We start from the raw sequence: 25,266 nt of genomic DNA, 5'->3' as shown, positions 1-25,266 counted from the left end.
ATAGCCCGTCGGCCTTCTCGCTCGCTTGGCTCTTTGGCCCTTGCCGCGTCGTCCTCGCCGCCACACAGCAGCCCGGCCATCCGGCATCCGGCACCGCAGCAATACGGCAATACCTATACAAGTACACATCCAACTGAAAGTCAAGAAGTACGCATCCAAGTTTCTGTCCATCCGCAAAATCTCAATAGTTTATTTATTCTTCATTTAGTATGTATGTATTGTAATCCAATCTATCATTTTTTTGTCATTCTATGTAACATGTCTAGGGTTCCAATCATCCGATCTATAAATTCCTAATTTATGCTCTTTTAATCTTTTCTTCATGATTTTAGGACATCATGTCTAGGGTTATTATTGTTCTGGATGGAGTCATTTGAATTATTATACTCATATTTTAAACTAAAGATGTGTGATTGAAAGTTACTTTTAATAAGTTATATATATAACACATGCATACATATATTGTCTTAGGACTTAGGATATAGAGGCCCATGTCGACGAGTTCGCCTAGGCCCTCCCGAAACACAGGGCCGGCCCTGCCGCCAACCGGGCTTAGCCCGACGGCCCTACACCGGCGACGGCGAGGGAAGGCAGGAAGGTTGAAAAGGGGTACCGGCGACACGATTTGGGGCTCGGCATGTGTACTTTTCTGGAGACGACGCAAGGGCGGTGGGAATGAGGAAGAGGAAGAGAATGAGTGCTCCACATGTGTAGTTTTTTGGTGGTACTTTCTGTCGACCTGATTCAGACTAATCCGGTCAAATGAGGGTTCGATGGAACGACACGTATTGTAATACTTGTGGCATGCTAGCCGCTCGACACAGCCGCCATGCCGTTGGTAAGTTTTCATTATTTTCCTACATAAAAAGCAAGGATAGATAGCCGGATAGATATGTATGGTGCATCTCTCTATTTTTTTAGTTGGATAGTGCTTTTGTTATGTCTAATTAAATTGGATTATGTGCTCATTGGTCATGACATGCATCAACCGCAGTTAATAGCGATTATATCAAGGGCCAATATACATACACTATTGGACCTTTTGAGTAAGACTGAAAAAGATCTTATGAGAATTGACAGTTTTCGTATGGAAGATAGAAAACATATATGGGACACTCTAGAGAAGCATCTCCCAATTGATTTACTTAAGAATAAATTCTCGTTTTAAATTCATTACAATTTTCTTCTTCTTTCTCGACACGCATCACGCTGGTTCTGTGCACCGCTCTCCACTTCTCCTAATCCTTTCACACGAGCCACACATTTTTTTCCTTCTGCTTCATCCCCTACCTCCCTCCGCTCGTGCATCTCACACCCAGCGCTTCTCTGCTCAGGCAGCTCACGTCTCGCCATCGCACTGACCCTCGTGAATCTCGCTGCTGCAGTGAAGCCGCCGACGCGGTGTCAGGTGCTGCAATGGAGCTACGACCGACAGCCGGTGCTGTGATGGTGCACCGCCGCGCCAGCGGTGGCGCTGCAGTGAAGCTTGTGGCGGTCATCGGGGTGCCGCGGTGGAGCATCGCCGCACTGGCGGTGGTGTTGGTGATTATGATTTTTTTTCCGTTGCAACGCACGGGCCCTTTTGCTAGTCTTTCCCTAATATATATATATATATATATATATAATAATAAAGCATGGATTGACTCCGTGGGTTCACCGTCACAATATGTTTTTTTCTCATGTCATAATACGCTTTTATGATTCGTATAGACAAAATCGTAATATAAACAAGATGGTATTAATAAGTTGGGGATGTCCTATATAAAATTGCTCTCGTTTTCCACTTCGTGCCGCGTCCTATATCGATTGCGTTCGGTGCGTTAAAGACTGTTGGGCCGTCGGTTGTTTCCTCAGTTGGGCTGGGCTTTCCTTCCTTCACCCCCTCCCAAAAAAATAGAAGACGATCTGTTGGCGCATCGTCTCCTTCTTCCATCGATCCCCTTCTTCCTCTCTATACAGGAGGATGTCTCCCAGCGCAGATCAATGCGCCGCCGCCACAGACCAGGTCTCCTTCCTCTTCTTCGATCCAAGGCAATCTCTTTCCTGTTCTTTAGTCCAATCCTTCTATTTCCTGATCCAATCCTTCTTTAACCTGAAACTGTCCGGGGCTCACTCGATCTCCTCCACCAGCGTGGCCACCATCCTGATCCCCTCTTTCTTCTCTACCATGAGCGCCTACTCAGCCGAGATTCGCCCGCGAGGAGAGGCAGGGAGCAGCAGCACGCCCTGGGCATCCCGTGAGCCCGCCTAATCCCGCTGTTGCCCTCCGAGATTCGCCGACCATAAGCAGTTCCGCGTGCACGGCCATGGAAAGACCTCCAAGCCGCCGCCGATTCGTGTACTTCGAGGGCTGCCACCCACAACGAGGAACACGAGCGTGGTGCGTCGACGTGGCAAACCCGTTCTCCTTCCTCACTACCATGTGCAGTTCGCCGATGCCCGTCGCCAACCCAGTCCTTACGCGAACGACACAATCTGGACCCTGGTACGCTGCCTTTGCCTATGCTACATAGTACAATATTGATTGTAGAGCAGTGCTACATGGATGACCGTTTGCGAAAGATTTTCAGACGACACAAAACTACAGCCGTTCATCCCATATGTTTTGCAGGCAGCAGCTATCGATGGGAGCATCGTGCAAAAATAGTGTGTGAAACTATCGTGTGCACAACAATTCTGTTGGTTGTATGATCTAGAGTAGTTTCTTAGGTGGTGATGTGCTACACTAGATATTACCTAATGTTCTCCTGTGTACTCAGCTTGGGACTAGGCAGTATGTTATAGTGAATTAATATACAGGTCGCACACACCTTGTGTTGGATGCTTGAAAAAGCAATGCAAAATAGTCTTTGTATTGTGACTCGTGAGTCAACACTTTTGGATCCCAAAATATTCAGTTGAAGCGTGAGTGATCATCTGCAAGTCAGTAGGAAATTTTAATTTGATGTTAGCACAAGTATGTATGGTGTCAGATGGTTGAAAAGGAACTGGAGATGGTCTTTGTGTCCTCAACTTTTGGCCCTTTAGTCAACACCCCTAAGCATTTTTCTTGAAGGGCACAAGAACCTTATTTTGGCCTAGAAGAGATTTGCCAGACTGCTTGATGATTCTGCCACCTAATAAACAAGTAAATGGATTTTGTATCCTGAAAAGAGGAAAATAATAAACACCAAGAAGATCTGAATGGTGTTATCCATGCTTGCTTCTAAGTAGTGTATGTTCATTAGCACCACAATTCATGGATTTAAGGGCTTCCATCTTTCATGTGTGCGTATTTAATGTTCTAGGCAGTCACTTCACATAGCTGGTCGGGCTCTAAGCTTGCTCTGCTCGTTGTTGGTTACTCCTAAATATTGCATTTTTATCTACTTGGTGCTCTTCGAAGTATGCTTATTATGTTTGTCGTTCTTTATACAAGTAAGTTGAGGTAGATAACAAAAGTTGAGGCAGATAACAAGGGCTCAGATTGGAAAAAAATATACGTTATGATGGTAAGAAAAATATTAGGATTTTAGTTAGTGAATGACTACAAACATTATAAGATCTTGATGAGATGCTTGACATGACCGGAACAGTTAACTAGACATGTATCATGAGTACCGTGCTCAAAATGTTTTACTCATGCTTCCATGGATCTTGGTTAAGACTAAAGTTCGTATGAACTATGAACGTGTTTTGCAGATCTATTCGTCACTAAATTTGTATACAGACTAATTTCTTCTCCCGTTGCAACGCACGCCATATTTGCTTTAGTAAATATATATATGTATGCTGTTCTTTGCTCTACTTGAGGCAATTTTGTTCAGAGTGATATGATTTGGATCAGTTATGTGATGTTTCTGTTATGCTTTTCGTCTCCTGCTCAAGAGAGAAATTACTAGATATTTCTACTGTTTATTGGTACGGCCACTGATTATATTTATTGTTGCTATCCAATGCAGATTATCATGATTGTATGAGAGATTAATACCATTGTACCATGTGTGCTAGCTAGAAACCGTAGGGTGATGCTTGGTGTATTCTTGTGTAGTTGTGTTTTCATCGGAAAAACAAGGATGTGGGTCAGACTCCAGTTCATTGCGACTCCATTAACGGAGTTTGACCACTCCGAAAAAGGTGATGCTCTGTATGGTAAGTTTCTTTATGCTTGTGTGTGTTTTTATTTATGAGTTTTGCACAAGAGGTGTCTGTTTATGCATATTCAGTTGTTCAAAATGGTATGTCATTTGTGCCAGGTTAATCATCTAGGCAAAGTAGCAAGCTGTTAAATTCAGATATTTCTCTGATTGCTGCTTTCATTTTGTGGAACCTAGCTTGTGAAAACTTGATGTGTTCTTACTTGAGCGCCTCTTGTGGTTTTAGCAATGGAGTTTGGCTCTTGCTCTCGAAAAGATGGTGAACAAGAAGCTGCCCAACCTGCACACTGTAAGTTTCTCCTTTATTTTGCAAATTAAAAATTCTAAAAAAAATATTCCGAATGAAAAAACAAATTTTAGAAAATATCCAAAATTTTGTTGCTATTTCATAAAATATTAGAACTTGCACAAAGTTTCCAATTTTTCCAAAAAAATGTCCGTGTATAAAAGATACACATTTTCTAAAAATCTTATGATTTTCAGCACATGTCCCATTTTGAAGTAATGTTCAGAAATCCAAATAATGTTCATCTTTTTAAAAAAATTATGTTTTCAGAAAATGTTTATGAATCTTAAAAGATGTTCCCTACATATTTTATTCGCGTTTTTCCAAAAGTGTACATAATTTTCAAAAAACTGTTCAGGATTTAAAATATTGTTCATGTTTGCTAGAATATTCAGAAACTTCATACCTTAAAATCCCGTCGATTGAAAGGAAAAGTAGATCGATTAACTAATGGGCCTTGTTTAGCGTACGATGACATAACAAAACTCTTAAATGCCCTCAATCAATGCATGGAAAAATAGCGGATTGCTTCCTTAACAACGGCGAAACTGAGAAGTTAAATGTTTCTTTTTCGTTTGCACACAAAGTTTTACTTGTACAAATAATTCTCACTAACTTTAAATAAATGCATATTATTTTATTTTCCGTTGCAACGCACGGGCATATGTGCTAGTAATAATAAAGCACGGATTGACTCCGTGGGTTCACCGTCACAATACGCTTCTTCTCGTGAATTTACGTTTTTAGTTTTTTTTCACCTATATTATTTTCTACATCTGAGATGGTACTATTCATGTGGTCATCACGTGGCCCACCACGCCGACTATTCCGTCCGACTCCGTCGACTCTGTCGGCTTCACCGTCGCGTCACCTTTTTGAAAAAGTCTATGATTTTGTGTATTCAACCCGCGATCCAAAATAATCTGCAAAAGGAAAAAACTGTTCGCTGGAAAAATATACATGTACGCATCTGCCTCCCTCCAGTCCTCCACGCCTGGCCGACCAAATCCCCCGCCGCCGCCGACGCACCACTCGCCGCCGTGGCCGGCCTCAACCTGCCCACCGCCGCGGCCGCACCTCTGTCCGCTCGCCGCACCCGCCGCGGCGCTCGAGCGCAGCTTCTGGATCAGGTCAACGCGACGGCTCGAGCGGCTGGGGACGACGTGCCTGCTTGTTGCAGAACAGCGGCGGCGGGATCCGGCTGGCTCGGGAGAAGGAGGGATCCGGCGCGGCCGTGCGAAGTCCTTCCAGGTGGAGGCAGGCCTCCATGGCTGGCAGGGCGAGCTCCAAGGTCATGGCGGGGCTTCGATTTTTCTGATAGAAAAGAGAGACGGAGGAGGATCCAGGGAGGAGGAGAGGTAGCAGAAGAAGGATGGGGAACAAGGAAGGGTGCGGCAGGGGTGCAGCTGTGTGAGGGCACTGGTCTCGCGCGTGAGGAGCGCCTCTCCTCGGGAGGATCGGAAGGGAGCTAGTCAAACTCATATCCACTTCAGAGCAAGGTAATATTGTAGACCTCCTTCCAATCCGTGATGACTCCTAACCTATACCAAGTTACCCATATAAGCTACAGAGGATAGTTTTGATACTTATGCAAAATCTTATGTTGAAACTCGTGCAGCACCAATATGTTATACTATTAGTTACTGTATAACTAGCACTTTGTAGTGGCCTAAGATCATCTTAAACTTCCATCGACTGAAATGTACTCATGTGTTATAGGTGGGTCTACAACAGCTAATTTAAAGGGATTCGATTGTCCCTCGTCTGAGCATAAGCATGATAAAGTGCAGCAACTGACTTGGCTTATTGTTTTGGAAATCGCAACCGGTGCTCTCCTGCTTGTTTTTGTGATTACTGGTGTCGTTACTGCCTACAGAAGCTGCAATCTAAAGCCTTCTATACGAATATCATCATGGAGCAGATCAAAAAGTTGGAGCGCCGAGATAACAGTACTGATTGGTTGGTATTAACTTTATAAAATAATTGATAAATTGATTATTTTGTCTATTGAAGCCAATTATTTTATGAACTGAAGAAATCTCTCTTATGAGCAGGCCAATAACGTAAGCCCCACCAGTGATGCGACGGGAGAGCTCTGACCTGTCCGTGGGAGTGGGAACGCAGATCCGTGTCGCCAGCCTACACAAGGCCATGGTCAATGTGCCGACGCATGGTTCATCGTCCGTCTTCGCCAGGTAAGCAAATCGATCCTCCTTTCCTCTTTCTCGTCAGATCCATTTTATTGTGATATTACATTTAAGTCAATCAATTTTTATGATTCTTTCAGTGTTAAAGAAAATGGATTTTTACCTGAATAAATTGCGTGTATAGATATGTAGAGAATGCACTCAACAAGCGGATCTTTCAAGGTTAATTAGCTTTGCACATTTTATTAAATAGATGCAATGGCATAGCACCTTCAATATCATGCTTGCACTCACATGTTGTTCCAACAGCACGATGAATGCTGCCCAGAATTGCCATGCCTTCAGCTTTTGCTATAAGTTCCTATGCTACTCCTTTTCAGGTGACTTTTCATGCGATTTCTACTTCTAAAAATTAGAAAATACCTTCAGATCAAAGCAGTGGATTTGTAGATTTTTGGGAATTGGTGCTACTCCATCTCCATCCGGTACGTTCTTTGGTCACTGATTCTGAGGTACGACATTGTTTTACTTTTATGTTAAATCCCATTTAGTTTGGCACCTCCATTTATTGGTTCGAGCCGAGCAAAGACCCTGTCAAGCAGTATCACTGACTGGAAGCATAAATTTTCATATCAGTGATGAGATAAATCCTGTGTATGAGTGCTTAGTAGCTAGGGAAATGCGGCTGGTACTTTTGGTCAGTATGTAGGTAGCTTCCTGATGTGTGTGGTTGTGTGTTCATTCACATAGACCTGAACTTATTTCTATTTTTTGTTGGCTTCATTTTAGTAAAGATGGGGTGGGAAAAAAACTGCACCCTATATATGTAAGTTGACTGAAAATAATAATATGTTTCAGTAGCTATATTTCTCTGGTTACTAACATGGTTGTAGGCTAGATGTTCCTGTTGGTTTGTCTCGCTGTAGAACCTACCCCTATTCATCTGTTACACTTTTTATGTAGCTATTAATGAAGAAAGTAATGGACATTCACATGTCAGAGTCTCCCCATGAGCATTTGATGGCAGGAGCCGCTGTTTTACAAAATGGATGTGAAACCAAAATCATATTCTAACTTTTATTTAGTGTATATTATCATTTAGCAGTATGTTGGTTGTGCCTCCCCGTGATCAATGGAGATCTTCTGTAGATGTACTGCAGTTTTTTCAGGCGTTAAACCTCTCAATGGTTGACCATGGAAAATCTGTGTAGCTCTCATTTTCTCCATATGTTTCTGGTTTCAAGGAGAATTCTTACTCCTTTTAGAATTACCATGTTTAAACATAGTAGATTTCAATCTCTTGCGTATATACATCAAAGACTGTTTTTTGAATGCTTATCATGAACTAAACTCCCTGCTCCCTCATTCTGTCGTGTTGCTCCCTTGTCATCAGTTAGCTCCAGAAAACACAACTACATGTACGGAATAGTTGCCACTTAGTTAGCATTTTAGTTAACAATGTAAGCATGTTAGTAACACTATATTGTTGGACAATAAATGAATTCGACTACATCCGAACGAACTTATCTTGCTTCCAAGAAGAGTAAAATCATCTTTAATAATTTCCAGGATTTTGCTTATATTCATGTTCCTTAACATGTTTGGAATGTCGTTTCCTCCAAAATGCAGCATTTACATTCCATTTGGAAAAACCACTTTTCTGATAGAAACGCTATCCACCAGTTAGACTTAATTAATTGTCTTCTAGACACACCTTCAAATATATATACAAGTTCTCTGATAAGGTAGTCGTGGGAAGCCCATATTTTTGGTTTACATTGTAAATATTTTCAGTGACCACAAATTTGACTTTCTTTTTTGCTTCTTTTCATCTTTCAGGTCCTAGATCAGAAGGTAAGGATGTACTTGAGCAATATGAGAAGACCCAGTTCCATCATCTCAGAAGCCAGAAGTTAACCATTTAATATCGTTGGTTCTAAAATTTGTGTAAGAAAATGTTTATTCTGCTATGAGCACCACGATTACGTGTCAATTGTAGCTTCTTAATTGCTTAGAATTATTTTATATGTTTGATTCCTTCGGTTCATATTTAATAGACCACAAAATATTTTCAAGATTTGTCCGTTTGAGGATCAAACTTTGAACATGTGAATTGATGTGGTATCAAGCTAAGTCTGTTGATACCTTGCCCCCCTTTTTTTGCTTTGCACAATTAATCTCGTCACTGGAGATGTATGTTAATCCTCTAGCTTTGCTCATTTTTTCTTCTGATTTCATCTTAATTGATAGAATATTGTGTCTTGCGTTCACAAATTACATGGTCATGTGGGTGAATAGTTTCTCCCGTTGCAACGCACGGGCATGTTTTCTAGTATATATATATATATATATATATATATATATATATATATATATATATATATATATATATATATGAAAAAATCCAACCTATCATCCAGTGATAGTTACCTCACATATCTCATATACTACCATGTGATACTATATATATACTATTTTATTATTTTAAATATGTTCATAAATTATATTTAAGATATTTCAAAGCAAGTTACATGAAAAAATTGCATATGAGTCTATAGTTTTTGTTATATTTGTGAAATACGTACATATTTGTACGTAAAAAAGGCATACTCAAAACATGGTACATACTACCTAAAAATTAGTATATATACTACCTAATCATTGATATATACTACATACTACACGTACATACTCTCGGTTTTGACAGATACTATATACAACATAGAAAACGCAAGTGGTGGTAACTACCACTGCTTGTAGGAAATATTTGTCCTATATATATAGCAGCCGGTCTATTTTGCTAATATTAGAAGAATAACTATTCTGATAACACTTCCGCACTGCACGCTACGCAAGTGCACGTCATTGTTTGAACCAAGTGTATTGTACAACTCAAGCAATTGAACTTCGTGTCAAAAAAACTGCACGCGTTGTTTTTTGATACTGTTTTCACTCTAGTTTTTTTAACCATTTATCGGAACGATGTGTATAATATACCATTGAAAAGCTATGGATTAGGCGCAACTTCACCATGTTGAACACTTTTCGAGATTCATCGTGGTTTAAGAGCAGTTTCAAAAACGGTACGGCGGATGACGAGTGGCAGCGAGCGTATTTTCGTGATTTTTTCTAAACCGCTCATCGGAATAAAGCAAATGATACGCCGTTGGAAAGATATCGTCGAGGCGCATCTTTTTCATGTTTATTATTTTCTCTAATTCCTTACAGTTTAAGAGCAGTTTCAAATTTAGTAAATCGCGGAATTACATTTTTTCAAAATTTTTGCAATTTTGATACTGTTTTCACTCTAGTTTTTGAATCGTTTGTCGAAACAAGGCGTGTAATACGTCGTTGGAAAACTATGGACAAGGCGTAACTTTCATATGTAGAAATGGTTTTGAGATTCCTTAAGAGTTTAAGTTAATTTTGAAAATGGTGCGGCGGACGACGAGTGGCAGCGGTCGTTTTTCGTGAAATTGTTACAAACCGCTTGTCGAAATGATTCAAATGATATGCCGTTGGAAAGATATCGACGAGATGGAACTTCTTCATCTACAACACACTCTCTAATTTCTTACGGTTTAAGAGCAGTTTTAAAATTAGCGAAAAGCGGACATTCTATTTTTTTCGCGACACCAAAATCATCGTGGACAGAAGAACGCACTGCTTCAAACTGAAAACCGCACTGCAACAGACAGTCAAGTGCACTGCATCATTTCTTTTTGTCGGACGTAAACTTTCTCGCACAAGTTTTTGTTGTCTTTTTTTAACTTTTTTTTGAACGAGAGTGGACCGCAACACTTCCGAAAGTGAAACGCAACACAACCCAAAGTGAACCTCATGAGTTTTCGTTGTCCTTTTTTCTTACTTACTAATTTTTTTACGTGCGTTGACCAAGTGAGTGGACCACGGGGACTGAGCGAGTGAACTACATCTAATATAGAAGCGAGCTTCTTTGAGATAGTAGAAGTTTTATAGCAAACAGTGCGCGCGGGCGAGGTCGAGGCGACGGCAACGGTGACGCGACGGCGAGGCGAGGTCGATCCAAGGTGACGGTGATGGCGAGGCGAGGGGCCGGACGACGATGGTGCGGGACGGGGCGACAACGTGACGGGGATGGTGAGGACATGGACGGCGACGGTGCGGGATGGGGCGGCGACGACGCGGGACGGGGGCGGCGACGAGGGGCGGCGGCGATGGGGCAGAGGAGAAGAAGCAGAGGGAGAACTGACGAATTTTTTTGAAGTATTTTCTTATATAGAACCTACCTTTAGTACCGGTTGTAGCCACTAACCGGTACTAAATGTCTGTTTTGGCCAGGCGAAGCAGCGGGAAGCGCACCCCCTTTAGTACCGGGTGGTGGCTACAACCGGTAATAAAGGCCCCCCTTTAGTACCGGTTGTAGCCACGGCCCGGTACTAAAGGGGGTGCGCTGGCGCAGGTGTGGTACGGGCAAGTTTAGTCCCACCTCGCTAGCCGAGGGCGCCCCGCACCTGTTTAAAAGCCCCAGCGCGGCTGCTGTATCGAACTCCTCTCTATAGCAGGCTTCTGGGCCTAACTCTGCCTCTTAGCTCTGTGGGCCTACTGGGCTCGGCGGGCCTGCATCCTGGCCCAACTACAGGTTGGGTTACTAGTCGTATGCAGCCCGCTGTGGCCCAGTAGGTGGGCTTTTTTTATTTAGTTTTTGTCTCAACAAAAATTTAATTTTCTTTTCTTTTCTACTTTATTTATTTTCATTTATTTATTTCTGAATATTTGTTCTTTAGGTTCAAAAATTACGAACTTTCTGTTAGTGCGAGTAGTTTTCAAATTTGAATAGTTTAATTTTTTTATTTAGTTTTTGTCTCAACAAAAAATTAGTTTTTTTTTCTTTTCTACTTTATTTATTTTCATTTATTTATTTCTGAATATTTTTTCTATAGTTACAAAAAATTACAAACTTTCTGTTAGTGCCAGTAGTTTTCAAATTTGAATAGTTTAAATTTGAATTATTTGATGAACTAATTTGTAGACGAAGTGCATCCAGTTTTTGCACATAAAATTTCTTCGCGTTTCAAATACCAAAACACATAAGTACCCTAACTATTACAAAGATTCCCTCCGGTTTGTTTGAAGCGGCACTTCCCAAATATATAAGTCTGGAAAGTCACTACAGAATAAAGTGATGACGGTGAAGCCTATCACATGCCAGTGTGGGATCTTTGGGTGTGAAACTTTTTCTTCGTGTGTGTCCCTTTGCACCGTAACCATGGACAATCTTCATCATTTAACTAGATGCTCGGATCAATATTCACTGTGAATGGAGCAATTTCATCAAACTTTTCATAATCTTCGGACATGTCTGTCTTGTCATCCACTCCCACGATGTTTCTTTTCCCTGAAAGAACTATGTGGCGCTTTGGCTCATCGTATGATCCATTCGCTTCCTTATCTTTTCTTTTTCTCGGCCTGGTAGACATGTCTTTCACATAGAAAACCTGCGCCACATCATTGGCTAGGACGAATGGTTCGTCTTCATACGCAAGATTGTTGAGATCCACTATTGTCATTCCGTACTGCGGGTCTTCCATTACCCTGTCTCGTGTCATATTAACCCATTTGCACCGAAACAAAGGGACCTTCAAACCACCTCCATAGTTAAGTTCCCATATGTCCTCAATGTAACCATAATATGTTTCCTTCCCGTGTTGGTTGTTGCATCAAAGCGAACACCACTGTTTTGGTTGGTGCTCTTCTTATCTTGGGCGATCGAGTAAAATGTATTCCCATTTATCTCGTACCCTTTGAATGTCATTATATTCGAAGATGGTAACTGGGACAACAAGTACATGTCATCTTCAATATCACCATCATGCATGGCACGTGTCTGCAACCAACCGGCAAAAGTCCTCGTTTGTTCACGTGTAATCCAGTCGTCAGACTGCTCCGGGTGTTCGGAGTGTAGAAAATTCTTGTGTTCCTCCATATACGGAGCCACCAAGGCGGAATTCTGTAAAACTGTGTAGTGTGCTTTAGTGAGAGAATGCCCGTCCATACATATTATTTGATTCCCTCCTAGCGTGCCTTTTCCATCTAGTCTGCCATTATGTCGCGATTCAGGAACACCAATCGGCTTAAGGTCAGGAATAAAGTCAATACAAAACTCAATGACCTCCTCATTTTCATGGCCCTTCGAGATGCTTCCTTCTGGCCTAGCACGGTTATGAACATATTTCTTTAAGACTCCCATGAACCTCTCAAAGGGGAAGATATTGTGTAGAAATACAGGACCCAAAACACTAATCTCTTCACAAAGGTGAACTAGGACGTGTGTCATGATGTTGAAGAAGGATGGTGGGAACACCAACTCGAAACTGACAAGACAATGCACAAAATCATTCTGTAACCTTGGTATGATTTCTTGTAACACCCCGGATGTAACTTTCCATATTTGTAACTCCAACTCTTGCCATTTTCGGCTATGTGTTATGATATTCCCTTCGTGGTTGGGTTTTTGTCTTTCGTTTTGCATTTTGTTCATGTCATGCATTTCATATCATGTCATCATGTGCATCTCATTTGCATACGTGTTCGTCTCATGCATCCGGGCATTTTCCCCGTTGTCCGTTTTGCAATCTGACACTCCCACATGCACCGGCGCACCCCTCTTGTCTCTTTTCGTGAGCGGGTATTAAACGTTCTCGGAATGGACCAAGGCTTGCCAAGTGGCTTTGGTACACCACCAGTAGACCACCTGTCAAGTTTCGTGCCATTTGGAGGTCGTTTGATACTCCAATGGTTAACCGGGTATCCGCAAGGCCTCTTTTGGGTTGCAGCCCAACACCCCTCTAAAACAGCCCAATAACCCATCTAAGTTACTTCCATGCTCTCCATCGTCGGATCACGATCGTGTCGGTGAAAACTACACCCCATTTGGAGTCTCCTAGCTCCCTCTACCTATAAATATGTGCACCCCTCCGAAATTCCGGATCCCGAAACCCTAGCCCCGCTCCCTCCGCGCGCCGGACACGTCCGGTCCGCGCCGGACGAATCCCGCCGCCGCCCGCGGCCAACCACAGCGCGACACGTGGCCTACTCTGCCGCCCACCGCCGCCGGCCCGCTCGGCCCGCTCCCGGCCCCCGCGGGCCCAGCCGCCGCCGTCTCCCGCGCCTCCCCGCGCGCTCGCGCCGCTCGGGAGCCGCCGCCTCCCCGCCGCCGGGCTCTGCCTCGCCGCCGGCCGCCGCCACCCCGCCACGGGAGCCGCGCCCCGCCATCCTCCGTCGCCTCCCCGCCGCGGGAGCCGCGCCCCGCCATCCTCTGGCCGGCCCCGTCCCCGCCGACCTCGCCGGCGCCTTCTCCGGCCGACGCGCCTCTACGGCTAACAGCTCCTACCCCGCCTCGATCCACGTGCCTGGATCCAGATCTGAGAAGACCTAGGTTGACCCCGAAATCCCACTGTCTTTTTCCTGTCATAATATGTTGCCCTGTTCATCACATCATAACTCCGTCATCGTAGCTCCGTTTCATGCATATGATATATCACAATGTTAATCATGAGATGCTCTTAATTTTGTTCCATTGTGCCATGTCTGTTTGAGCTAATCTTGATGGCCAAATCATCGTTGCAAAAGTGCTATATGATGTTTACTGTTGTCTGTTAACAGAACTTGATGTGTTGTCATTTTAGTTGTATTTGATGTGTGCATCTTATGAGCATGAGCTCTACATGTGTTTTGAACTATGCCATGTCTTCTTTACATAGGTGCTTGCCATGTATTTTTGTGATTTATGTGGTGACTAGAACAAGCATGCAAACTAGGCTTCGTGATGTTGCTGATTTCAGTCCCTGTTCTGCTGTTATTTTGATGCCATGTAAACTTGATGCTACAGAGAGATCCATGCATATTTTGAGATACTTCATTAAGGATGTTTTTAACATATGGTTATGCTCTATCCATCCATGCCCCTGTTTGCAATTATGGAGTAGTCTGGCATTCATTTTCTTGCTCTACTTTTGCTATAAAATGTTTCCTGGCAGATTGTTTACATGTTATTCAATTTTGCCAAGGTTGTTGTAGTTGATCCTTGCATACTATGAACTTGTTCTTGCCATGTTTAGTTTCATAAACATGTCTTCTTGCTGTTTCTATGCTTATCTTGTCATGAAATGACTTGTGGTGAGTGAATCGAGCTCGCAAAGATGCCTTCATAATTCTTTTAATGCCATGCTCTGTTTGCTGAATCAGTTAACAAAACTTGCCATCTTTACATGGGTGCCATCATATCTTCTGTTCCTTTTTGGCTCATGGTCAGTAAGGGACTTTTGTTCTATGCATTTAGTAGTATCATGCCATTCCTTATGTTTCTATGATATGTTCCCTTAGCATGATGTTTGCTTGCCCTAAACATTGCTTCCTGATGCTGTTTCTGCCATGTTCAGTATTTTCACCAAGTCTGTGAAACTGATATCTTTTGCACTTTTGCCATGCTTGTTTGAACCTGTTAATTTGCGAATTAGCCGTAGCTCAATGTTCATCTTTTGTTAAGCATCTCTTTTAGATCACTTCCACGTGCTTTGTTGATATGTTGGGGTGTTGTAGCATAGTTTCTCGATGTATTCTAAGTGCTATCATGCTGTTAATCGCAGAATTGTGTCATTCTTGTTTTGCTTGCCATTTGCAAACCGTGCATCCGATTCTGGTGATCTTTATATCAATTTCAACCGAAATAATCTCATCTTTCCAGCGGAATACTTGGTTTGCCAAGTTGATGCCTCGTTCATCATTTTCCTTCTGGAGCACGCATATGCATTGCATATCACATCTCGCATATCATGCCATGTATTGCATCATGTTGCTTGTGCATTGCACCGTGATTTATTGTGGTTCCATTGCTTGTGTTCTTGCTTTGGGTAGAGCCGGGAGACGAGTACGTGAACAAGGAACCTGTTGAGTACGCTAACGAGGATCAAGCTTTCGACAACTCTGAGAACTTTGCAGGCAAGATGACCATACCCTCGATATCACTTCTATCTTCGCTTTGCTAGTTGTTCGCTCTATCGCTATGTTTGCTCTACCTACCACTTGTTTTCATGCCTCCCATATTGCCATGCCAAGCCTCTAACCATCCTGTCCTAGCAAACCATTGTTTGGCTATGTCACCGCTTTTGCTCAGCCCCTCTTATAGCGTTGCTAGTTGCAGGTGAAGATGAAGTTTTGTTCCTTGTTGGAACACGGATATTTTGGGATATCACAATATCTCTTGTTTAATTAATGCACCTATATACTTGGTAAAGGGTGGAAGACTCAGCCTTATGCCTGGTGTTTTGTTCCACCCTTGCCACCCTAGTTTCCGTCATACCGGTGTTATGTTCCTTGATTTTGCGTTCCTTACGCGGTTGGGTGAATTATGGGACCCCCTTGACAGTTTGCTTTGAATAAAACTCCTCCAGCAAGGCCCAACCTTGGTTTTACCATTTGCCACCTAAGCCTTTTTCCCTTGGGTTTTCGCGAGCCCGAGGGTCATCTTTATTTAAACCCCCGACCCAGTACTCCTCTGAGTGTTGGTCCAACCTGTCAGCCGCCGGTGGTCACTAGGGGCAACTCTGGGCTGGCCTATCGGAAGTGGACAATCCGGTGTGCCCTGAGAACGAGATATGTGCAGCTCCTATCGGGATTTGTCGGCACATTCGGGCGGCTTTGCTGGGCTTGTTTTACCATTGTCGAAATGTCTTGTAAATCGGGATTCCGAGACTGATCGGGTCTTCCTGGGAGAAGGTATATCCTTCATTGACCGTGAGAGCTTGTGATGGGCTAAGTTGGGACACCCCTGCAGGGTATTATCTTTTGAAAGCCGTGCCCGCGGTTATGAGGCAGATGGGAATTTGTTAATGTCCGGTTGTAAAGAACTTGCCACTTGACTTCATTAAAATGCATCAACCGCGTGTGTAGCCGTGATGGCCCCTTCTCGGCGGAGTCCGGGAAGTGAACACGGTTTGGGTTATGTATGAATGTAAGTAGTTTCAGGATCACTTCTTGATCACTTCTAGCTTCTCGACTGATGCGTTGCTTCTCTTCTCGCTCTCACTTGCGTATGTTAGCCACAATATATGCTTAGTGCTTGCTGCAGCTCCACCACCTTACCCCTTCCTACCCATGAGCTTAAATAGTCTTGATCTCGCGGGTGTGAGATTGTTGAGTCCCTGTGACTCACAGATTCTACCAAAACAGATGCAGGTGCCGAGGATACCAGTGCAAGTGGCGCCATCGAGCTCAAGTTGGAGTTTGACAAGGACCTTAGTCGTTACTATGTTTCGTTTCCTGATGATTAGTAGTGGAGCCCAGTTGGGACGATCAGGGATCTAGCATTTGGGGTTATCTTCTTTTCATTTGAATTTGACCGTAGCCGGTCTATGAGTGTATCTTGAATGATGTATGGATTAATTTATGTATTGTGTGAAGTGGCGATTGTAAGCCAACTCTCTTTATCCCATTCTTGTTCATTACATGGGATTGTGCAAAGATGAACCTTCTTGTGACAAAACCTACAATGCAGTTATGCCTCTAAGTCGTGCCTCGACACGTGAGAGATATAGCCGCATCGTGGGTGTTACAAGTTGGTATCAGAGCCATCCCCGACTTAGGAGCCCCATGCTTGATTTGAATCGCTGGCGTTGTTGAGTCTAGAACAAAAATGTTTTGAGTCTTAGGATTATATATATCAGAGAGTAGGATTCTTTTTACTCCTCAGTCCCTTCGTCGCTCTGGTGAGGTCTCCTGACATAGATGTTTTGACTTTCCTTCCTCAAATTTCACTATTTTTTTAGGATCACGCGGGTATCTTGGAATCGTTCCGATGGTTTTGTGACGAGAACATTGTTCTTGGTGCCTCCTGACATTTAGGGGTTGTGGCAGTGTTCCGGGGAGTTGAGCTCCGAGGTGTTGTCGTCACAATTTTATCGTTGCAGTTCTGGAATACCTGAGTTTTGCCGACATCGAAAATCTCTTTTATGTAGTTGTTGGTGAGATAACCTCGACGTCACGCAGTACTGGGGAGTTCGGGAGTATTGTCATAACTCGTATAACAGATGCTTTTCGAAGGTTGAGGTACACGATTTCCGAAGGTTTTTTGGTTATGTGTTGACGGATGGATACAGCTGGATGTAGGGATTGTTAGTTTGGGTGAGATATATTGCTTCCCATGTATCCCCAACACCTGATTGCATAACCAGAAAGTTTCGGGAGTTTATAGGTGGTATTCAAGTAGCTCTAGCTTTTCTTCCCGCAGATATTTGGTTTGTGATTGGGTAATCCTTACCACTTATTTGTTCCAGTCGTACCTTGTTATTTCATTCATCAATCTCTTATCAAGTGGCTTCTCACCTTAATGGACGTGATGTTCGCTTTGGAATTCATTCGTTCATCCTTGTTCGAATGTTTATTGTGAAGACTATATGTTGCAATTTCTATCCGTTGATTCAACTTGTCTATCTGTCTATAAAGATGCTAACGGATGTCACCCTCTTCAGGATGGATCCGCCAATGCGTCAGAATCCGGAACGCGATGATGGGAGTCAGGAGAACCCTCCACCTCCACCTCCGCCTCCGGAGGCATGACAAGCTTTGATGGCAGCCACAAACTCCAATGCTCAGATGATGATTCAGCTCATGCAAGAGCGCAACCAAGGCCAAGACAACCAAGGGAATCAAGGTCAAGGGCAGTTCAACCATCAGCCTCAGTTTCCTACCCTCAACCAGTTCCTTGCAAATTAGCCGAAGTCTTTCAGCTACTGTGCCGAGCCCACAGACACCGATGATTGGCTCATGGATATCAACAAGCATTTTGAATGTAGCAATGTCAGGACTGAGGACTACGTCAAGTTCGCTTCTTTTCAGCTCAAGGACCAAGCAGCTGATTGGTTCCAGCAATACAAAGATTCCAGAGGAGGTCGAGTGATTACTGAAGGAAATATGCCCTAGAGGCAATAATAAAGTTATTATTTATTTCCTTATTCCATGATAAATGTTTATTATTCATGCTAGAATTGTATTAACCGGAAACATAATACATGTGTGAATACATAGACAAACATAGTGTAACTAGTATGCCTCTACTTGACTAGCTCGTGAATAAAAGATGGTTAAGTTTCCTAGCCATGGACAAAAGAGTTGTCATTTGATTAACGGGATCACATCATTAGGAGAATGATGTGATTGACATGACCCATTCTGTTAGCCTAGCACTTGATCGTTTAGTATGTTGCTATTGCTTTCTTCATGACTTATACATGTTCCTGTAACTATGAGATTATGCAACTCCCGTTTACCGGAGGAACACTTTGGGTGCTACCAAACGTCACAACGTAACTGGGTGATTATAAAGGAGTACTATAGGTGTCTCCGAAGGTACATGTTGGGTTGGCATATTTCGAGATTAGGTTTTGTCACTCCGATTGTCGGAGAGGTATCTCTGGGCCCTCTCGGTAATGCACATCACTATAAGCCTTGCAAGCAATGTAGCTAATGAGTTAGTTACAGAATGATGCATTACATAACGAGTAAAGAGACTTGCCGGTAACGAGATTGAACTAGGTATTGGATACCGACGATCGAATCTCGAGCAAGTAACATACCGATGACAAAGGGAACAAAGTATGTTGTTATGCGGTTTGACCGATAAAGATCTTCGTAGAATATGTAGGAGCCAATATGGGCATCCAGGTTCCGCTATTGGTTATTGACCAAGAATAGTTCTAGGTCATGTCTACATTGTTCTCGAACCCGTAGGGTCCGCACGCTTAAGGTTTCGATGACAGTTATATTATGAGTTTATATGTTTTGATGTACCGAAGGAGTTCGGAGTCCCGGATGAGATTGGGGCCATGACGAGGAGTCTCGAAATGGTCGAGACGTAAAGATTCATATATTGGATTATATGGTTAGGCTAAGGGGTCAAGCCCACGAGGCTTTATGTCGGTGCAAAAGGAGTTTTGTGGAGGCCAGGGGGCCAAACGCCGGAGACCCTGGCGTCTGGCCCTAGGCCAGACGCCGAGGCCCATGGCGTCTGGGCCAGACACCAAGGATTGTGGCGTTTGGTCCTGGAGTCCGAGTGGGACTCTTGCCTTTCGGGCAAAACCGACTTTGAGGAGGCTTTTGCTCCAAGTTTCGACCCCGGGGCTCAACATATAAATAGAGGGGCAGGGCTAGCACCAAAGACACAACAATTGATCCCTTGGATCTCTTAGCCGTGTGCGGTGCCCCCCTCCACCATAGTCCACCTCGATAATATCGTAGCGGTGCTTAGGCGAAGCCCTGCGACGGTAGAACATCAAGATCGTCACCACGCCGTCGTGCTGACGGAACTCTCCCTCGACACTCGGCTGGATCGGAGTTCGAGGGACGTCATCGAGCTGAACGTGTGCAAGAACTCGGAGGTGCCGTAGTTTCGGTGCTTGATCGGTCAGGCCGTGAAGACGTACGACTACATCAACCGCGTTGTGCTAACGCTTCCGCTTACAGTCTACAAGGGTATGCAGACAACACTCTCCCCTCTCGTTGCTATGCCATCACCATGATCTTGCGTGTGCGTAGGAAATTTTTGAAATTACTACGTTCCCCAACAGTGGCATCCGAGCCTGGTTTTATGCGTAGATGTCATATGCACGAGTAGAACACAAGTGAGTTGTGGGCGATATAAGTCATACTGCTTACCAGCATGTCATACTTTGGTTCGGCGGTATTGTGAGATGAAGCGGCCCGGACCGACATTACGCGTACGCTTACGCAAGACTGGTTTCACCGCTACGAGCACTCGTTGCTTAAAGGTGACCGGCGGGTGTCTGTCTCTCTCACTTTAGCTGAATCGAGTGTGGCTACGCCCGGTCCTTGCGAAGGTTAAAACAACACCAACTTGACGAACTATCGTTGTGGTTTTTATGCGTAGGTAAGAACGGTTCTTACTAAAAGCCCGTAGCAGCCACGTAAAATTTGCAACAACAAAGTAGAGGACGTCTAACTTGTTTTTGCAGGGCATGTTGTGATGTGATATGGTCAAGACGTGATGCTATATTTTATTGTATGAGATGATCATGTTTTGTAACCGAAGTTATCGGCAACTAGCAGGAGCCATATGGTTGTCGCTTTATTGTATGAAATGCAAACACCCTATAATTGCTTTACTTTATCACTAAGCGGTAGCGATAGTCGTAGAAGCAATAGATGGCGTAACGACAACGATGCTACGATGGAGATCAAGGTGTCGCGCCGGTGATGATGGTGATCACGACGGTGCTTCGAAGATGGAGATCACAAGCACAAGATGATGATGACCATATCATATCACTTATATTGATTGCATGTGATGTTTATCCTTTATGCATCTTATCTTGCTTTGATTGATGGTAGCATTTTAAGATGATCTCTCACTAAAATTATCAAGAAGTGTTCTCCCTGAGTATGCACCGTTGCCAAAGTTCGTCGTGCCCAGACACCACGTGATGATAGGGTGTGATAAGCTCTACGTCCATCTACAACGGGTGCAAGACAGTTTTGCACACGCGGAATACTCAGGTTAAACTTGATGAGCCTAGCATATGCAGATATGGCCTCGGAACACGGAGACCGAAAGGTCGAGCGTGAATCATATAGTAGATATGATCAACATAGTGATGTTCACCATTGAAAACTACTCCATCTCACGTGATGATCGGTTATGGTTTAGTTGATTTGGATCACGTGATCACTTAGATGACTAGAGAGATGTCTGTCTAAGTGGGAGTTCTTAAGTAATATGATTAATTGAACTTAAATTTATCATGAACTTAGTACCTGGTAGTGTTTTGCAAATTATGTTGTAGATCAATAGCTTGCGTTGTTGCTTTCATATGTTTATTTTTATATGTTCCTAGAGAAAATTGTGTTGAAAGATGTTAGTAGCAATGATGCGGATTGGATCCGTGATCTGAGGTTTATCCTCATTGCTGCACAGAAGAATTATGTCCTTAATGCACCGCTAGGTGACAGACCTATTGCAGGAGCAGATGCAGACGTTATGAACGTTTGGCTAGCTCAATATGATGACTACTTGATAGTTTAGTGCACCATGCTTAACGGCTTAGAATCGGGACTTCAAAGACGTTTTGAACGTCATGGACCATATGAGATGTTCCAGGAGTTGAAGTTAATATTTCAAGCAAATACCCGAGTTGAGAGATATGAAGTCTCCAACAAGTTCTATACCTAAAAGATGGAGGAGAATCGCTCAACTAGTGAGCACATGCTCAGATTGTCTGGGTACTACAATCGCTTGAATCAAGTGGAAGTTAATCTTCCAGATAAGATAGTGAGTCACAGAATTCTCTAGTCACCATCACCAAGTTAGTAGAACTTTGTGATGAACTATAGTATGCAAGGGATGACGAAAACGATTCCCGAGCGCTTCGTGATGTTGAAATCAACGAAGTTAGAAATCAAGAAAGAGCATCAAGTGTTGATGGTTGACAAGATCACTAGTTTCAAGGAAAAGGGAAAAGGGAAAGAAAGGGGAACTTCAAGAAGAACGGCAAGCAAGTTGCTGCTCAAGTGAAGAAGCCCAAATCTGGTCCTAAGCCTGAGACTAAGTGCTTCTACTGCAAAGGGACTGGTCACTGGAAGCGGAACTACCCCAAGTGATTGGTGGATAAGAAGGATGGCAAAGTGAACATAAGTATATTTGATATTGATGTGTACTTTACTAGTGTTTATAGCAACCCCTCAGTATTTGATACTAGTTCAGTTGCTAAGATTAGTAACTCGAAACGGGATTGCAGAATAAACAGAGACTAGTTAAGGGTGAAGTGACGATGTATGTTGGAAGTGGTTCCAAGATTGATATGATCATCATCGCACACTCCTTATACTTTCGGGATTAGTGTTGAACCTAAATAAGTGTTATTTGGTGTTTGCGTTGAGCATGAATATGATTTGATCATGTTTATTGCAATACGGTTATTCATTTAAGTTAGAGAATAATTGTTGTTCTGTTTACATGAATATAACCTTCTATGGTCATACACACCAACAAAAATGGTTTGTTGGATCTCGATCGTAGTAATACACATATTCATAATATTGAAGCCAAAAAGATGCAAAGTTAATAATGATAGTGCAACTTATTTGTGGCACTGCCGTTTGGGTCATATCGGTGTAAAGCGCATGAAGAAACTCCATAAAGATGGATTTTCGGAATCACTTGGTTATGAATCATTTGATGCTTGCGAACCGTGCCTATTGGGCAAGATGACTAAAAACTCCGTTCTCCGGAACAATGGAACAAGCTACTGACTTATTGGAAATAATACATACCGATGTATGCGATCCAATGAGTGTTGATGCTCGTGGCAAGTATCGTTGTTTTCTGACCTTCACAAGATGATTTGAGCAGATATGGGTATATCTACTTGATGAAACATAAGTCTGAAATAGTTGAAAGGTTCAAAGAATTTCAGAGTGAAGTGGAAGAATCATCATAACAAGAAAATAAAGTTTCTGCGATCTGATCGCGGAGACGAATATTTGAGTTACGAGTTTGGTCTTCAATTAAAACAATGTGGAATAGTTTCACAAACTTATGCCACCTGGAACACCACAACTTAATGGTGTGTCCAACATCATAACAGTACTTTATTGGATATAGTGCAATCTATGATGTCTCTTATCGGTTTTACCACTATTGTTTTGGGGTTGTGCATTAGAGACAGCTGCATTCACGTTAAAAGGGCACCATCTAAATCCGTCGAGACGACATCGTATGAACTATGGTTTAGAAGTAAACCTAAGTTGTTATTTCTTAAAGTTTGGAGTTGCGATGCTTATATGAAAAAGGTTTTCAACCTGATAAGCTCGAACCCAAATCGGAGAAGTGCGTCTTCATAGAATACCCAAAGGAAACTGTTGGGTACTCCTTCTATCACAAATCCAAAGGCAAAACATTCGTTGCTAAGAATGGATCCTTTCTAGAGAAGGAGTTTCTCTCGAAAGAAGTGAGTGGGAGGAAAGTAGAACTTGATGAGGTAATTGTACTTTCTCCCTTATTGGAAAGTAGTTCATCACAGAAATCAGTTCCAGTGACTACTACACCAATTAGTGAGGAAGTTAATGATGATGATCATGAAACTTCAGATTAAGTTACTACAGAATCTCGTAGGTCTTACAGAGCAAGATCTGCACCAGAGTGGTACGGTAATCCTGTTCTGGAAGTTATGTTACTAGACCATGACAAACCTACGAACTATGAAGAAGCGATGGTGAGCCCAGATTCCGCAACATGGCTTGAGGCCATGAGATCTGAGATAAGATCCATGTATGAAAACAAAGTATGGACTTTGATTGACTTGCCCAATGATCGGCGAGACATTGAGATTAAATGGATCTTCAAGAGGAAGACGGACGCTGATAGTGTTACTATCTACAAAGCTAGAATTGTCGCAAAAGGTTTTCGACAAGTTCAAGGTGTTGACTACGATGAGAGTTTTTTCACTCGTATCTATGCTTAAGTCTATCTGAATCATGTTAGCAATTGCCGCATTTTATGAAATCTGGCAAATGGATAAACAAAACTGCATTCCTTAATGGTTTTCTTAAAGAAGAGTTGTATATGATGCAACCAGAAGGTTTTGTCAATCCTAAAGGTGCTAACAAATTGTGCAAGCTCTAGCGATCCATCTATGGACTGGTGCAAGCATCTCGGAGTTGGAATATATGCTTTGATGAGTTGATCAAAGCATATGGTTTTATACAGACTTTTGAAGAAGCCTGTATTTACAAGAAAGTGAGTGGGAGCTCTGTAGCATTTCTAATATTATATGTGGATGACATATTGTTAATTGGAAATGATATGGAAATTCTGGATAGCATGAAAGGATACTTGAATAAGAGTTTTTCAAAGCAAGACCTTGGTGAAGCTGCTTACACATTGAGCATCAAGATCTATATAGATAGATCAAGACGCTTGATAAGATTTTTCAATGAGTACATACCTTGATAAATTTTTGAAACAGTTCAAAATGGAACAGTCAAAGAAAGGAGTTCTTGCCTGTGTTACAAGGTGTGAAGTTGAGTAAGACTCAAGACCCGACCATTGTAGAAAATAGAAAGAGAATGAAAAGTCATTCCCTATGCCTCAGTCATAGGTTCTATAAAGTATGCTATGCTGTGAACAGACCTATTGTATACCTGGCTCTGTGTTTGGCAAAGGAATACAATTTTGATCTAATAAGTAGATCACTGGTCATGGGTCAAGAATATCCTTAGTGAGGACTAAGGAGATGTTTCTCGATTATGGAGGTGATAAAAGAGCCCGTCGTAAAAGTTACAACGATGCAAGCTTTTACACCAATCCAGATGACTCTAAGTCTCAATCTGGATACATATTAAAAGTGGGAGCAATTAGCTAGAGTAGCTCCGTGCAGAGCATTGTGGACATAGAATATTTGCGAAATACATACGACTCTGAATATGACAGACCCGTTGACTAAGCTTCTCTCACGAGCAAAACATGATCATACCTTAGTACTCTTTTGGGTGTTAATCACATAGCGATGTGAACTAGATTATTGACTCTAGTAAACCCTTTGGGTGTTGATCACATGATGATGTGAACTATGGGTATTAATCACATGCAGATGTGAATATTGGTGTTAAATCACATAGCGATGTGAACTAGATTATTGACTCTAGTGCA

At 42.7% G+C, this 25,266-nt stretch overlaps 1 protein-coding gene across 7 annotated transcripts; it reads left to right on the top strand.

Annotated features, from left to right (window-relative positions):
- The first annotated feature begins 1,902 nt into the window (after positions 1–1,902).
- On the top strand, positions 1,903–8,727 carry LOC119330878. Of its 7 annotated transcripts, none has more exons than XR_005160315.1 (7): positions 1,903–2,005; positions 2,131–4,131; positions 4,363–5,921; positions 6,142–6,381; positions 6,477–6,617; positions 6,950–7,054; positions 8,409–8,727. XR_005160315.1 is itself a non-coding variant. In XM_037604008.1 (7 exons), the coding sequence occupies exons 1-5, from the start codon at positions 2,307–2,309 to the stop codon at positions 6,482–6,484; spliced, it is 591 nt and encodes a 196-aa protein (XP_037459905.1). In that variant the 5' UTR covers positions 1,909–2,306; the 3' UTR covers positions 6,485–6,617; positions 6,950–7,054; positions 8,409–8,727. The 7 variants fall into 7 exon arrangements, 2 of the variants coding, with proteins under 2 accessions (XP_037459905.1, XP_037459912.1); XR_005160313.1 differs by having other exon boundaries at positions 1,905–2,485; positions 2,612–4,131; XR_005160314.1 differs by having other exon boundaries at positions 1,908–2,485; positions 3,942–4,131.
- The last annotated feature ends 16,539 nt before the right edge of the window (positions 8,728–25,266 follow it).

This window comes from Triticum dicoccoides, chromosome 1B (genome assembly GCF_002162155.2).
Source record: "Triticum dicoccoides isolate Atlit2015 ecotype Zavitan chromosome 1B, WEW_v2.0, whole genome shotgun sequence".
Lineage (NCBI taxonomy): Eukaryota > Viridiplantae > Streptophyta > Magnoliopsida > Poales > Poaceae > Triticum > Triticum dicoccoides.
Note: the sequence above shows the minus strand (reverse complement) of the source record. Positions and strands in the feature narration are given on the sequence as shown.